Source organism: Microcaecilia unicolor, chromosome 1, assembly GCF_901765095.1.
Source record: "Microcaecilia unicolor chromosome 1, aMicUni1.1, whole genome shotgun sequence".
NCBI lineage: Eukaryota > Metazoa > Chordata > Amphibia > Gymnophiona > Siphonopidae > Microcaecilia > Microcaecilia unicolor.
Genome location: NC_044031.1, coordinates 664,525,033 through 664,541,609, shown reverse-complemented (window position 1 = coordinate 664,541,609; position 16,577 = coordinate 664,525,033). Strand labels below are relative to the sequence as shown.

At 40.8% G+C, this 16,577-nt stretch overlaps 1 protein-coding gene across 1 annotated transcript in view; it reads right to left on the bottom strand.

Annotated features, from left to right (window-relative positions):
• Positions 1-1,060: 1,060 nt before the first annotated feature.
• Positions 1,061-16,577, bottom strand: part of LOC115457552 (cholesterol side-chain cleavage enzyme, mitochondrial) — a 136,654-nt gene continuing 121,137 nt past the window's right edge. The window contains exons 7-9 of the mRNA XM_030187009.1: positions 10,590-10,668; positions 7,095-7,286; positions 1,061-1,396 (exon numbers count right to left, since the gene is read on the bottom strand). Coding sequence (XP_030042869.1) covers positions 1,283-1,396; positions 7,095-7,286; positions 10,590-10,668 — 385 coding nt within the window. The 3' untranslated portion in view covers positions 1,061-1,282. The remainder of the gene's footprint in view (positions 1,397-7,094; positions 7,287-10,589; positions 10,669-16,577) is intronic.

Sequence of the window (16,577 nt, the reverse complement as noted above, 5' to 3'; positions counted from 1 at the left end):
GCAGCGCCACATGCTACTAGGTTAGCACGGGAGCTGTTACTGCCACCTCAATGGCTGGCAGTAAATGCTCCCCGAATGCATGGCCACTCAGTAAGAGCAATCTTACTGCATGACCATGTCTTTTTGCAGCCTTTTTACCCGCTGTGGTAAAAAACAGCCACTGCCGCTACCACAGGGCCCTTTTTACTGCATCTTGGTAAATGAGCCCCATAGTTCTCTTTCTGCAAAACTAACCCCCCTGTTTACTAAGCCGCACTTGTGGTTGACATGCACTAATGCAGACATTGCCGCGTGGCTTAGTAAATGGGGTATGTGTATTGTTTATTCCTGCAGCCAAACTCTGCTCTTGGAAATAACAAAACAATATGAGTAAAAGCATACATATTGTACTTTTACCCACATTGAGGGTCGGGAATAATCAAACTGCCCATTTCTGTGGATAAAATGTTTTACCTATGGAAATTGCTTTCATTATTATCCTCTCAGTTCATGTCTAATATGAAATTGCGGCCACAAGTGGTGTGGAAACGTGCTTAGATCATGAAGTCAGATGGAAAGCAGGACGCACTGAAATGATTCATTGAGCTGAAGAAGACAAACTTGAGGCAACTAAGCTATTTGAGTTTTCAGTCTGAAGTGGACTACTGTGCCATGTAGAAGAGCTGTAGCTGATTGCTTAACCTGACTTTCTCTTGCTTTTTGGGTCAGCAGGAGCTGAGCAACCCATCATCGCAATATTCACAGTTAGTGGGAGAGAGCTCTAAATAGTACCCGGTAATGAATGCACTGGGTTTTGGAGGGGATTACAGATCCCACATGCTCAGCCAGAGATCTGATATTGGAATAGCTGATACAATGACAGATGGAGAGAAATTGGGGGAGAAGAGAACATTTTTCAAGCAGCTGCAAAGAAATGCTCATGTCACTGTAGCACCAGGTAAGGTATACGCTGACTAACCTGTAGTCCAAAAGAGCATGAAAAAACTGCTGGGCAACAACAACAGCAAAAATAAAGAATAATGACTACGAATCCAAAATGGACATTTTTTTAAATGGAGATTTTATTTTTTTTCAACTCCTTATAGTGCCTCCAGACAAATAATTACTTAGAAAGGATTAAGACAATATATAGTACTCAGGTAACTTCACTATCTAGCATATACCACAGTCCCCCTTTCTTTCCTTTTCCTTTTTACAACAGTTAAGTTCAGGCGCTGCTGAAAGATAGTTAATTGGAATCCAGTGAAAAGCCCTGGGTTAGCACTTTGTTCTTATGCCTCAGTTAGTTAAGAGGTCGTAATGTCAGATTGATTGGTCTGTCTGGTACAAGGATGAGGTCAAAGGTGGTCTTCACATCCACTAGTCTGCTAACTTCAATCTTGAAGTGTTGTAGGATCTGGTAAATAAAGGGAGAGGTACAATAAATGAAGAGAGGTGAGTCTTTTTCATGTTGAGTTTTCATAGCAAAGACAGCTCTAAGGGGATCTAGCTTTTTTTTTTTAAAAAAACCCTCTTTTTCTAAACCACCATGTTAAGTACTTACTCCCAGATTCTATATATGGTGCCAATCCAAGATGTGTGCCCAATTAAATTGGCTAATGAGCCAATTAGTGTCAATAATCGGGTGCTAACTGGTACGTGGATTTGTGTGCACATCTTGCTAAGCGCTATTCTTTTACAATGTGTGTACAAATCCCATACACGCAACCCAAAAGGGGGCTTGGCCATGGGAAGTACAGGGGCATTTCTAAAATCTGCATGCAGTGCTATGGAATACCATGAGCACCCAAATATGGGCATCAAAATTGGCACTCAACACTATTCTATAATGGGTGCACATCTTTCTTTTTTATTACTTAATGTTTATTGAAATATGAAAACAGCCCAAGATCATCTCTCTCAAACAGTAAACTTTCATAAATTTTACAGGAACACCCCACCCAACTCTACTCCCACCCCATCACACATCGCCACTAGAGGAGTCCAAATAGCTGTGTAGGAATGTCCACAAGTGGCCTAGCTTATCTACTTGGTTCCTCTTAAGAGTTGTCAAGTGTTCCATAAGAAACACAAATCTCAATCTTGAATGTCAACGCACTACAGAGAGCGGGTTACCGGACTTCCAATCAGCTGTAATAACAAAGTGAGCAGCATAGATTCCACACTTTAAAATCCCAGAAGGGTCAGTACCAGGGGGATATCTATTCAATAGGTATTGTTCTTTACCAAAAGGTAGTGAAATGTCTTGTATATTGTCCATCTCCTCCTGGACATAACTTCAAAATTTCAAGATCACCAGACAGTCCCACCACATATATAATAAGAAGCCAGGAAGGCCATAGTTCCTCCAACAATTCGGGTCCAGTGATCACTAGGGGTATATACATTGGCTATAGTGATGCGTTCCTTCCCCATAAAAGTCCCCTATTACCATCAGTAATCTGCCCTCGTCATCGCACTTATAATCTATTAGAGAGAGAGGTAGATACTGAGAAATCAAGATAGATATCCTGCATCTTTTCTTGCCATCTTTTGTAGAACAACTACTATGTAAGATAATGTTCAAGCATTTTCTGACCTCATTTGCAACTTTTTTTAAATTAGTCCCTTATTTTCTTACTCCTGTTACTCTAACTTATCTTTCTATATATTCTACCTTTGCTTACACCTGTCTATATAAAATGTTTTATTGTGTTGACATTGTAATGTAGCATACTATGCCATACTTTGTATTGTTTGAATATTTTTACTGCTGTAATTGTCTATAGCTTAAGTCTGAGTTGTTCTTGCTGTACACCACCTTGAGTGAATTCATTCAAAAAGGCAGTAAATAAATCCTAATAAATAAATAAAATAAACTATCTGGGGATAAGATTTATGCACAAGGAGTTACTCTCTATTTCTCTCCAAGTGTGTCTCCTGTATGTAAGCAATATCCAAATTAAATCTAACCAACTCTTTATATACAGTGGTGGAAATAAGTATTTGATCCCTTGCTGATTTTGTAAGTTTGCCCACTGACAAAGACATGAGCAGCCCATAATTGAAGGGTAGGTTATTGGTAACAGTGAGAGATAGCACATCACAAATTAATCCGGAAAATCACATTGTGGAAAGTATATGAATTTATTTGCATTCTGCAGAGGGAAATAAGTATTTGATCCCCCACCAACCAGTAAGAGATCTGGCCCCTACAGACCAGGTAGATGCTCCAAATCAACTCGTTACCTGCATGACAGACAGCTGTCGGCAATGGTCCACCTGTATGAAAGACACCTGTCCACAGACTCAGTGAATCAGTCAGACTCTAACCTCTACAAAATGGCCAAGAGCAAGGAGCTGTCTAAGGATGTCAGGGACAAGATCATACACCTGCACAAGGCTGGAATGGGCTACAAAACCATCAGTAAGACGCTGGGCGAGAAGGAGACAACTGTTGGTGCCATAGTAAGAAAATGGAAGAAGTACAAAATGACTGTCAATCGACAAAGATCTGGGGCTCCACGCAAAATCTCACCTCGTGGGGTATCCTTGATCATGAGGAAGGTTAGAAATCAGCCTACAACTACAAGGGGGGAACTTGTCAATGATCTCAAGGCAGCTGGACCACTGTCACCACGAAAACCATTGGTAACACATTACGACATAACGGATTGCAATCCTGCAGTGCCCGCAAGGTCCCCCTGCTCCGGAAGGCACATGTGACGGCCCGTCTGAAGTTTGCCAGTGAACACCTGGATGATTGCCGAGAGTGATTGGGAGAAGGTGCTGTGATCAGATGAGACAAAAATTGAGCTCTTTGGCATGAACTCAACTCGCCGTGTTTGGAGGAAGAGAAATGCTGCCTATGACCCAAAGAACACCGTCCCCACTGTCAGCATGGAGGTGGAAATGTTATGTTTTGGGGGTGTTTCTCTGCTAAGGGCACAGGACTACTTTCAACCGCATCAATGGGAGAATGGATGGGGCCATGTACCGTACAATTCTGAGTGACACCTCCTTCCCCTCCCGCCAGGGCCTTAAAAATGGGTCGTGGCTGGGTCTTCCAGCACGACAATGACCCAAAACATACAGCAAGGCAACAAAGGAGTGGCTCAGGAAGAAGCACATTAGGGTCATGGAGTGGCCTAGCCAGTCACCAGACCTTAATCCCATTGAAAACTTATGGAGGGAGCTGAAGCTGCGAGTTGCCAAGCGCCAGCCCAGAACTCTTAATGATTTAGAGATGATCTGCAAAGAGGAGTGGACCAAAATTCCTCCTGACATGTGTGCAAACCTCATCATCAACTACAGAAGACGTCTGACCGCTGTGCTTGCCAACAAGGGTTTTGCCACCAAGTATTAGGTCTTGTTTGCCAGAGGGATTAAATACTTATTTCCCTCTGCAGAATGCAAATAAATTCATATACTTTCCACAATGTGATTTTCCGGATTTAATTTGTGATGTGCTATCTCTCACTGTTACCAATAACCTACCCTTCAATTATGGGCTGCTCATGTCTTGTCAGTGGGCAAACTTACAAAATCAGCAAGGGATCAAATACTTATTTCCACCACTGTAACAAACTTTGTTTCCTGGGTGAATTTAGGCCCCGCACATTGAAAGCCCCCACCTGCACTCCCCGATTAACCATCCCTCAATGAGATACCAGACCATAGATCCCAACAGCTCTGAGAAACCATTAACAAAATAGAACAGAAACCCTACCCTCTCCCCCCTACCCCTCGCCTCACCTCCCCTCCTAATCTCTCCCCAACCTCACCCCTTCACCCCCCCCCACCCAATCTCTTCCCTCTGTCACACATCCTTTCCCGCCACCACCCACTGTGGCAGATCTCCCAGGAGGGTGTGTCCGCCCACGTCCCAAACAGCAAACATTGAAAATAAATAAAAATCAATTGGAAACTAATACTAGCTAAATTAGCTATTCAAACATTCCCAACTACCATTCAATCATGCTTCTATAATCACTAGAATAGATTTGGGAAACCCTACTCTATTTTTACCTAACATATTTACATATGGCCTGATATTCCACATCAATTGCCATCAGATAAAGTAAAGCATTGGTACCAATGTTTTATTCTTTTCATATATTCAGTGTGTTTAGGTAACACCACTGAATATACATGTGAGTGCTTTTAACACATAAATTAGGCCTGCTGTTTGTTTGGCCTAACATATATAGTAACTTAGTAAATGACGACAGATAAAGACCTGTACAGTCCATCCAGTCTGCCCAACAAGATAAACTCATTTTACATGGTATGCGATGCTTTATATGTATACCTGAGTTTGATTTGTCCTTGCCATTTTCAGGGCACAGACTGTAGAAGTCTGCCTAGCACTGTTCTTGTACTAAAAGTTCTGAAGCTAATGTCAAAGACCCTTAAAATTTACACCCAAGCCCATCCATATCTATTCAGTCACGATCAGGGCACAGACCATAGGAGTCTGCCCAGCACTGGTTTTGCTTCCCAATTACCGGTCTGAAGAGTAGAAAAGACCAGTTGACCCATCCAATCTGCACAGTTCTTCCAGGTCACACTGTAAAGATATATCCCAGCTGCCAGTTGTTGAAGGTGGTAAATGGGAGCCCTCTAACCCCCCCAAACCCACTGTACCCACATGTAGGTGCCCCCCTTCACCATTAAGTGCTATGGTAATGGTGTTGAGTTGTGGGGAGTGGGTTTGGGGGGGGATTTGGGGATCTCAGCACCCAAGGTAAAGGAGCTATGCACCTGGGAGGTAATTTAATGTTTTTTCCTATTTTTTAAAAGTGCTCTCTAGGGTGCCCGGTTGGTGTCCTGGCATGTGAGGGGGACCAGTGCACTATGAATCCTGGCCCCTCCCATGACCCAAAGCCTTGGATTTGGTCATTTTTGAGCTAGGACGCTTCGGTTTCGATTATCGCTGAAAAACGAGCACGCCCAGCTCAAACAAACGCCCACATCTCAAAAACGCCCACATCCAATGCATTTGCCTGGCATAAACCATATTTTCGAGACTAAAGATAAATGTCCATCTTTTTCGAAAATACGATTTGGCCCACCCCTTCACGACCCATTCTCAGAGATGGACGTTCTTACAAATGGGCGTTTGCGTTCGATTATGCCCCTCAATATGTTCTAGTGAGCTACCAAAACACCTCTTCCTCTAGGAGCCAGTGGGGTCCTTTTACTAAGGTGCACTGAAAAATGGGCTGCATTAGTGTAGATGCATGTCTTGGGCGCGCGCAGAATCATTTTTCAGCGCACCTGTAAAAAAAATGCCTTTTTTGTCTTTGGGCCGAAAATGAACGTGCAGCAAAATGTAAATTGGTGCACGTCCACTTTGGGTCTGAGACCTTACTGCCAGCCATTGACTTAGTGGTAAAGACTCATACAGTAACCAGGTAGTAATGGTCTAACATGCCCAAATGCCGATTACCACCCACGCGCCATAAAAATAAAAATATTTTCAGATGCGCATATCGGACATGTGCCAAAAATGAAATTACCACATGGGCCACGTGCTAGCCGGGTGGTAACTCAGAATCAGCAAGCAATGGGCACACGCAGACTCTTACACGGCTTAGTAAAATGGCCCTAGTGTTCTTTGGAGGTCTCCCATCCGTACTGCTTAGCTTCTGAGGCCACACAACTTCATAATTTACCTGTCATGCAGCATCCATGGTCTCCCTTGCTAAATGCAATTATCTAATCTCCCCCAGAACCCACAAGACACTGCTGATGCAACAGATACCTACTGACCCTACTAGAAAAGAGTCAGACTTTCCCCTCTTGCATCACAGTGCACTGTGCAAATGCCAAGTCATGGGGCTATCACCTGGCTCAAGGTAGATATGAAGAGATCATGGTCTGAAATTTCAAAAAGACAGAAATATATTGAACTATTTCACTGAATTCTGTTATAATTTGTCATACTACCCTCTCCAAGAAAAGTAGGACTGCAACTGTAGTGCTAGAATTGACAATTCACTGGAAGACCTGTGTCTTGAAGTCATAAACTACTACGTTTGTTGCCAGTAATTTCAGCCTACAACAGTATTAATGTGAGATTCTTTTTCTGATGGGCCAAGGAGTAGACTTACATGTATCAAGAACAGCTGCATCTCCATTTCTGCAATTCTGCGGCCAAGGCACTGACGAGGCCCAAAGCCAAAGCCCAGGTTTTTGAAATGGTTGTTCTCCTTATCCAGCCATCTCTCTGGGTTGTATTTCTCAGGCTTGGCAAAGATACTTGGATCTCGACCCATTGCATACAATCCAATTTGCACTAGTGACTGAAGAGGCAGAAAAATGAATAGAGAGGTGATCAAAATGGTTCTGTTGCTTCCTTTAGTTCAGCAAATAATAGCATACAGCTGTAATCTGTAATAGACAAACACAGTTACTGGGGAAAAAAAGACCTTTGTTGATAGGTAAAAACATGACTACTATGATGCTACTGTGTAATTCCCAAATGTGAAATCTGAAGATATTATGGACTTCTATGAATTTGTTTCCTTCCAAATTCATACTAGCGTTCACCTAGGCATCACTCTCTCAAACACCAGGGATCATTTGAAGAATATAGGAGATACCATACTGGCTTAGAGATGAAATAAAAGTGGGAGGGCGACCAAGGATTCCAAAGACTGAAAGGATATATAATAATAAAGATGTTTATTCAGGTATAAAGACGCGACACAATGTCGTGTTTCGGCCGTTAGGCCTGCATCAGGAGTCTTAATGCTGAATGCTTTTGAGAACTATTTGATGAAGGCAAATCCTCAACAAAGGGAGGTCTTTAGAAAGACCGTTGTGAAGGTGAGCGTGCTTCGTTGTCTCCTCTGACACAACGCTTGTTGTTTCTTGTTGTTGTCCGTGGGGCATCTAGAATTCTCCGCCTTCTGGCGGATATTTTTTCTCTATACTGGCTTAGAGCACAGGTCTGTCTTCCTTAGTGTTCTGTTTTCCAACAATGACCAATCCAAATCACAAGAACCTGACAAGATTCCAAAACATGCTATTTATACCCAGTGATAACCAATGGATTTCCCCAAATCTACCTTACTGATGGCTTATGGATTTTTCTTTTCTAGGAACTTGTATTTATTTATTTTTTCTTATATACTGCCTGCAAGTCATTGAAGTGGTGTACATTCAGATACAGTAGGCATTTTTCTGTCCCTGGAGGGCTCAAAACCTAGGTTTGTGCCTGAAGAAATGGAGGGGTAAGTGACTTGTTCAAAATTACAAGGAGCATTTGGCGGGATCTAATCCAGGCTCCCTTGGTTCTCAGCCCACTGCTCTTACCACAAGGCTACTCCTCCACTCCCCAACTTGTCCAAACATTTTTTAAACCCTACTATACTAACCACTTTTACCACATCCTCCAGCAATGAATTACAGAGATTAATTATCTATGATTTGTTTAGTAATTTCATAGCATGCCCCATAGTCTTTGTTCTTTTTGATAGATTGTAGGCTACTATTTATAATGTAGGATGAAAATTTAAAAAGAGGGAAAATAAGAATATAAGCCTTGTCATATTGGGACAGACCAAAGATTCATCAAACCCTGTATCCTATTTTCAACAGTGGCCAATCCAGGTCACAAGAAACTGGCAATATATTAAATGAGTAAAGCAAATTTTATGATGCTTATCCTTCAAAAAAAGCAGTTCATTTTCCCAAGTCCATCTTAATAATGGCTTATGGACTTTTCTTTTAAGAAATTAACCAAACCTTTTTGTAAACCCTGCTAAGATAACTGCTTTTGCCATATTCTCTGGCAATGAATTCCAGAGTTTAATTACACGACGAGCGAGGAAATATTTTTTCTTATTTTTTTTCTAAATTTACTACAAGCAATTCATGTCTACCATTTCCACTCCAAGTGTAAATCGCACAAAATCAAGCCATTGGAATGTAGGAGGAGCCAGCATTTTTAGTAGACTGGTCCTCAGACATCCCAGGAGATAAATGGGGCACCCTAGGAGGCACTGTAGTGGACTTCATAAAATGCACCCAGGTACACATCTCACCATTGCTCCCTTATCTTGTCTGCTGACCCCCCAAAACCCACTACCCCCCACTGTACACCACTACCATAGCCCTTACAGGTGAAAGGGGCACCTATATGTGGGTACAGTGGGTTTCTGGTGAGTTTTGGAGGGCTCACAGTTTCCTCCACAAGTGTAACAGGTAGGGAGAGGTATGGGCCTGGGTCCACCTGTCTGCAGTGCACTGCACCCACCAATAGACTATTCCAGGGAACTGCATGCTGTTGTAATGGACCTGAGTATAACATCTGAGGTTGGCATAGAGGTTGGCAAGTAATGTTTTTAATCACATTTTGATGAATGAGAGGGAGTTAGTGACCACTGGGGGAGAAAGGGGAAGTCACCCTTTATTCCCTCCAGTGGTCATCTGGTCATTTATGGCACCTTTTTGTGCTTTATTCATTATAAAAACAGGACTAGCTCAAAACGTCTTAGTGTTAGTCTTGGACGGTTTTGTTCTGTTGCATTATGGCTGAAAAACGTCCAAGTGTTAGGAACGCCCAAACCCCATCCTTAACATGCCCCTGAGACACCCCCTTATGATTTGAACACACTTCTGAAGAACTTCATAGAAAAACATCTAAAATACCAATTTGGACGTTTTTGTGGAAAAAACCTCCAGATGCAGACATGCCACTTTTTGGATGTTTATCACTTTTGAATATAAGCCCAAAAAGTGTGGCACAGTGTACTACTTACAATGTCAACACAATACGTAATAAAACATTTTAATAGACAGCATAGGGCAGTCTTTCCCAAATCCAGTCCTGGAGTACCCCTAGCCAGTCAGATTTTCAAGATATCCAAAATGAATATGCATGAACTTGATTTGCATACACTGCCTCCATTATATGCATATCTCTTTCATGCATATTCATTGTGGATATCCTGTATGAATGCAGTAGGCCTGTCCTTTCAAGTCAATATGGAGTTCATTTCTAATGTTCATTTTCATTTAGTATTATTGTTGTAATTGTACACCGATGTGAACTGAAAAGGCCAGACTGTATATTACATTTTAACAAACATAAACATAGAGTAAGCAACTGCTTCATGTTTACCCATTCCACTCCACTCAGGATTTTATAGACTTTTATCATACAATATCTCCCCTTAAGCTAACTCTTCTCCAAGGGGAAGAGCCCCAACCTCCCTAGCCTTTCCTCATTGGAGAGTTATTCCATCCCCTTTATCATTTTGATCACCCTTTCTGAACTTTTCCTAATTCTGCTTTTTTTTTTTTTAATTGCAATAAAGTGGCCATAATTGCACAGAATACTCAAGTTAAGGTCACATCATAGGGTAATTCAGAACAATTACCTGTTGTATTCTCCATTGCTTGTTGATTCTCATTTTGGAAACTTTTTATTAGCCATCTTAATATATTGCAAAAAAAAGTCTTAACAAATTTTACAAGAAGAATTTGCAATTCATTGTCAATAATAAATGACCCAAGAGAGCGATTTGCATGCAAAACATCTCTATTTATAATCCATATCTTGCTGGCATTATTTGTATTTATTCACAGCTGATTCTTACCCCTGATGGTATGAAGTAGTTCTGGATCACTGTATCCTGTCTGGTGCGTCTTTGAATGCTCACAGCCACTGGATGAAGCCTTAGACAGATGATGGCAAAAATATGAATTTATTTTATTTTGATATCAAAGGGAATGATAAATATTCATTAAAAATAATTAAATACTATATTACAACAAAAGCATCTTAGTAGTTTCTTTTCAGCGAGAATTCAATAATCCCTTTAAAAAAACCTGCTCTGTAGCTTGTATTTTATGTATTTTTGGTGCATTTCTTTAATTGCCTTGAAAAAAATTGAAAGAAAAAAAAAAGAAAGGTCTTTCATTTGCATTTTTCTTGGATATGATCACATTGGGGGAGATTTTACAGCAGGGCATCTATAAAACTTCAGAAAAGTATTTATTTTCATGCCTATTGTATAAAACTGTGGTTTCCAAACCTGGTCCTGGTGGCACCCCAGCCAGTCCGGTTTTCAGGATATCCACAACGAATATTCATGAGAGAGATCTGTATGTAGTGGAGGCGGTGCATGCAAATCTCTCTCATGAATATTCATTGTGGATGTCCTAAAAACCTGACTAGCTGAGGTGCCTCCAGGACCAGGTTTGGGAGCCACTAATATAAAATCCAAATCCATAGTACGTCTAACCTTCCATAACAAGACAAGATAGAAACAATTCCAATATACTGGAATAATAGACTGATGTCCATTTTCAATACCATGATTCTTCACTGGTCAATCATCCCCCATTCTATATAAGGAGTGATGAGTAGTGTGCGTTAAATTATGTGTACAGCCAATTTATATGCACTACTCAATTGAGTAACGAGCCAATTACTGATGATAATTGGATAGCAACCAATTATCATCACTAATTGACAATAATTGGAATTTACGTGCGCTTCTTTTTAGGCATATTCTAAAAAGAGGCATACTTAAATTCTAATGCACATAGCTGAAAAGGGGGGATGGCCATGGGAGGAGTGTAAGCACATCAGGGTGTCAATCACATTTACGTCTGTTGTTACAGAATTTAGGAGAATGTGTGTGTAACCAGTTGTAGAAATTGGTTTAATTTGTTTACCTTACTGCTGGGAGAGCAGGGGGTTGGCTGGAGGTGTCCTGGGTTGTCAGGCAGATATTTAGCTAGGATGAATTCCTGTACACGAGCAATTCATACCAAGGAGACCTGCACTGACACCTGAAATTTTAAAAGTGCTAAAAATAAGTTTTAAAAGTATTTGCATTAAATCTAATTGCAGAATTTAGGTGCTAGGAAATGGGATTGGTATGCTATGTACTCAAATTTGCTCAAGCCATATGCAAATTAGTCCGTTTTTTTGGGAGGTTCTCATTTGCATAATTGTGAGTAAAAATTGATAGGAATGTTTACAGCCTTACAGCTAGGGCATGGCTCTGATCCAAAAACGAAGGTTTTATCTAGTGTTTTGACTAAAAATTCCCATTAGACTGTCTGTATGTTAATCTGCATTCAAATAGAGCTCTCTGATTGGATGATCAGCTCCTGTTAGCAAATCTGCCTGGTAACCAGTGTTGCCAGGTGGGCGGTTTTACCGCCCAATTGGGCGGTTTTCCGCGACCCCCCGCGGGAAATTTTTGCCTGCGGCCGGTTGTGGTTTTTTGGGCTTCTTTTTTTCTTTTGGGCGGTTTTCAGGCGGTTTTTTTGGCCGCGGGGGGTGGGGTTAGTGACGTTTTGGACGGGGTTAGTGACGTTCTGGGCGGGGCCGATGATGGGGGAGGCGGGGCCGATGATGGCGGGGGCGGGGTTGATGACGGCGGGGGCGGGGTGATGATGCAGGGTTGGGGGTGTCAGGGGCGGGGTTTGAGTTTGGGCGGGTTTTGGGCTGTTTTTAGGCTGGATTGGCTGGGAAAAAAATTTTCCACCTGGCAACCCTGCCGGTAACAGAGGAAGAGAGCAACTGAAGATTTGGCCAAGACAGGACCTGCATCTGGTAGCTCCATGTGTAAAAGAGTTGAAAGAAAGAATTGTTGTTTGATCTAAGTTGACTGAAATTATAAAAGAGTGCCTGATTTTGTGGTAAATGAGAAAATATGAGTGAAAAGAGATTGGTGGAAATTTACAAGTTTGAGGTTTCTCTACTGAGAAAAGGATCTGAATATTTCAGGATTACTTGAAGCTATGAAGAATAGAAAAGGGAGAATTTCAGTTTAAGAGTTGCTTAAATCCTATAAACATATAAAGGCTAAGTAGATTTAAACTGCCTGAAAGCAAGGAAACCTTAATATTTGATCTGAAATAATATTTGATCTGAGATAAATGTTTGATCTGAATGATATTCTTGGTGAAAAGGAGATAAGTTAGAAAAAGAATCTCTGGAAACTAAGAGGACTTTGCTCACATTTTGAATTAGCCAGATTAGTAAACTTACTGAGTAGAGAGGGGAATGGATCTATGAGTGTGTGAGTGAGAAAGAGCGTTTGATTCAGTTGTGAAACCTACATTTTAGGGCCTTCAAAAGGGAAGAAGAAGAAGTGCTCTCCATCTTCATAGATAGGGCTATAAATTTTTCAGTTTAATAATTTGAGTCAGGAAAATTAGAGGGTAGGAAGTTTGGTTATTTTATTTTCTTTAGCTTAGTACAGTCCAGGTTCCTGCTGTAGGTAGGCAATCCATAGTTCCACACACTGCAGGGAGACAGTATTTATTTAATTTTGAAAATAAAGGAAGAAGGAGAAATTCAATTAGAATAATTATACCACTATAAGACTGAGATTTGAAAGGTTTTGGATAGTTACTTACCTTATAAGTAAGCCCTGTAGAAAAGAAGTTTATAAAAATGTTTAAATGAGATACACCTAAGAAACATTCTTATTTTGAGTTGGAAATCTTTGAAGTGTTATACTTACCTGTAACTTGGTCAGGAAACTAAATGTTTGGTTAGTAAAGAAATTAGAGTGTATACTGGATCCAGTAGGGAGTCAGCAGTTCTACTAGTCTAATCCTGTGTAGTCTAACTGAAGAGTATTTCTTTCTGTTTACCAGTACAGTCAAATAATTCCATTCCACTTAAATAATTGATTGTTATATATAAGGGAGTAGTATCTGGATTTATTGTAAATCAAATTGATTCCATTCACAGGAATTCATATTCACCTTTTTGCATTCATCCGGTATTATCCTTTAAGGATGATGTTTTATTTTATGTTCACTCTGTTTATGTTGTGAGCTGAGCACAGTTAGTTTCCTCGGCTGGCACGACTACAATCCAGAGGCATTTTGATACTGTGTGAAGTCTTACAACAGATAGGGTGACATGTGCACATTTAGGTGTGGGTATTTACACCAGATTTTCAGTGGCATAAATGGCCACGCCTAAATGTACATGCACTTCCCCGGCCTATGCACTATTCTATAAATCGTGTCTTACTGTAGATGCAGCTTTACAGGGGTGTAGCCAGATACCCAATTTTGGGTGGGCCTGGGCCCAAGATGGGTGGGCAGAAGAACTCCACCTTGTCCCAGAAGTGATTTGGTCTCTCCCTCTCTTGCCTGCATTCCATATGGTCTTTCAAACATCCCCCTTCCCTACATATCTTTTAAGTAGCAGATTTTCACCGGCAGCGAGCAGCAACTAATACACACTGCTCATGTTGGTCCCACAGCCTTCTCTCTGATGCATCTTCCTGTTTCCACATAGACGGAAATACATCAGCGGGAAGGATGTGGGGCTGGTGCAAACAGTATGTATCAGTCACTGTTCGCTGCAGGTGAAGATCTGCGATTTACAAGGTATGCAGGAGGGACAGTTGTTGGGAGTTTTCAGCTGGTGGGGCTTGGGGATCCCTGCCAGACATATCATAGGTGTGCTGCTACTGGGTGGGCCTGAGCCCAAAGTGGATGGGCCTGGACCCACCTGGGCCCACCCTTGTCTACGCCACTGGACTAGCACTATGGGTTCCTTTTACTATGGTGCACTGAAAAATGGGCTGCGCTAGTGTAGGCGCGTGTTTTGAATGCACAGATCCATTTCTCAGCATGCCTGTAAAAAAGTCCTTTTTAAAATTTTTGCCAAAAATGGACGTGAGGCAAAATAAAAATTGGCGCAAGTCCATTTTGGGTCTGAGACCTTACTGCCACCCATTGACTTAGCGATAAGGTCTCACACGTTAACTGGACGGTAATCGTCTATGCACGTAGAAGGATGATTACTGCCTGGTTTCTGCCACGCACCAGAAAATAAAAATTATTTTCCGGCACGAGTAGCGGATGCATGTATAAAACGAAATTACTGCTCGGGCTGTGTGGTAGCTGGGTGGTAACTCTGAATTGGCGCACATAGGCGCCTACACAGCTTAGTAAAAGGGCCACTATGTGCTTTATTCCAATGCACGTACATTTTGCACACCATACAAAATCTAGCCCTGCTATTTGTGTAATTTTATAACCATTGAAATATTGTAATATTATAACTGAAACATCCAAAGTTCACACAACTTATCCATATGCATATAAAAATTCACACTTATCTTTTAAAAATTAAGAATAACTTCTCATGCACACAGAGAACCTTCCACATAGCGCTATGTTTTGCGTCAGCTGCATCAGAGAAGTTATTCAAATTAGGCACCGTCAAATGTCGCATTCAATAGTTCTCTCTTCTCAAAACATGGCTCTTTCTAGAGCTAAGCTGTTCTTCATTTTAAAAGATAGGTGTGAATTTTTATATACACTTGTATAAGTTGTATGAATTTTTGATGTTTCAATTATAATATTTCAGTGATGATAAAATTACAGAAATAATGGACCAATGAAGAATCAAGATATTGATAATGGGCATTAGCCTATTATTCCAGATATCTAATATATGATGGTCCACAAAAAATATTATATTTAAGTGAGAGTATATTGGAATTATTATATAAACTCAAGATAGGCACCCACATGCCTGTATGAAATAGGCTCTTACAATGACCTTCTAGTACCGCACAAATTTACACATGCTCCAAAAGTGTGACTGTGTGCACACATCCTACGTGCATATATCCATATTTTATAAAATATGCAAGTTCATTGCAGCCGTACACAAACTATGTCCCAGGAGCATTTACAAGTGCACATACATATAAGGTCATATCATCTTGCTACATATGTGTGTTATCTGGCCACATAATATTATATGAATCATTTCCTATGTGTAAAGAGATCTATAAATTTACGCATCGTGATCTTATTATCTTCACAATGAATTTCTTATTGAGAGATTAATTATTATCATTTAAAGGGACTTTCCATACTGTTTGTTGTTCTTTCTGGAGCAATCTAATAACCTGACCTTGACTTTACAGATAAGAGCTGAGATCCTTGGTCAGAGCCCCACGCTTGCAGCCTTATTTATTTTATTTTTTTATGTTTTTAAAAAATTAAAATGATCAAATTGTTTTTTATACTCTGAGCCATTTTTTTTTCAATATCCTGGAAGTTCAAAGTTTTCATTTTGAGGAATTCATTGCTCCATTACAGTTGCATGTTGTCATGGTTCCCCCACACAAGAAGCTGGAATTTTTCCCCACTTGAATATTGGAAAAAAAGAATAAAGTAAGTTTTCTTTAACTTACTTTAGAGTATGGCCTTGGGGCCATTATAAGTTTTGTTCCAGTCTTCTAATTATTTAGAAACAGAGGAAATGACAACAGATAAATACCATATGGCCGATCCAGTCTGGCCGTCCACATCATCCACTGCCTCCATTGTGATTTGTGATTACAACCCACTAAGCACAAACCATTGATAGATACCCACAAAGAGTGGTATAGCCAGGACTGATTTTTAATAGTGGGTACTAGGCAGTGCAGCTGTTTGACACAGCGTCCAGTTCTCCTCTTGCTATCCTTGGCTGCTGACAGAATGAGCCTGACTTCAAAGCAGGCGTAAGAACTGGCACCCAGAGATGGGCAAGGGAATCAGTGCTAAGCGCCAATTGTTTTTCAACGCCATTTATAGAATTC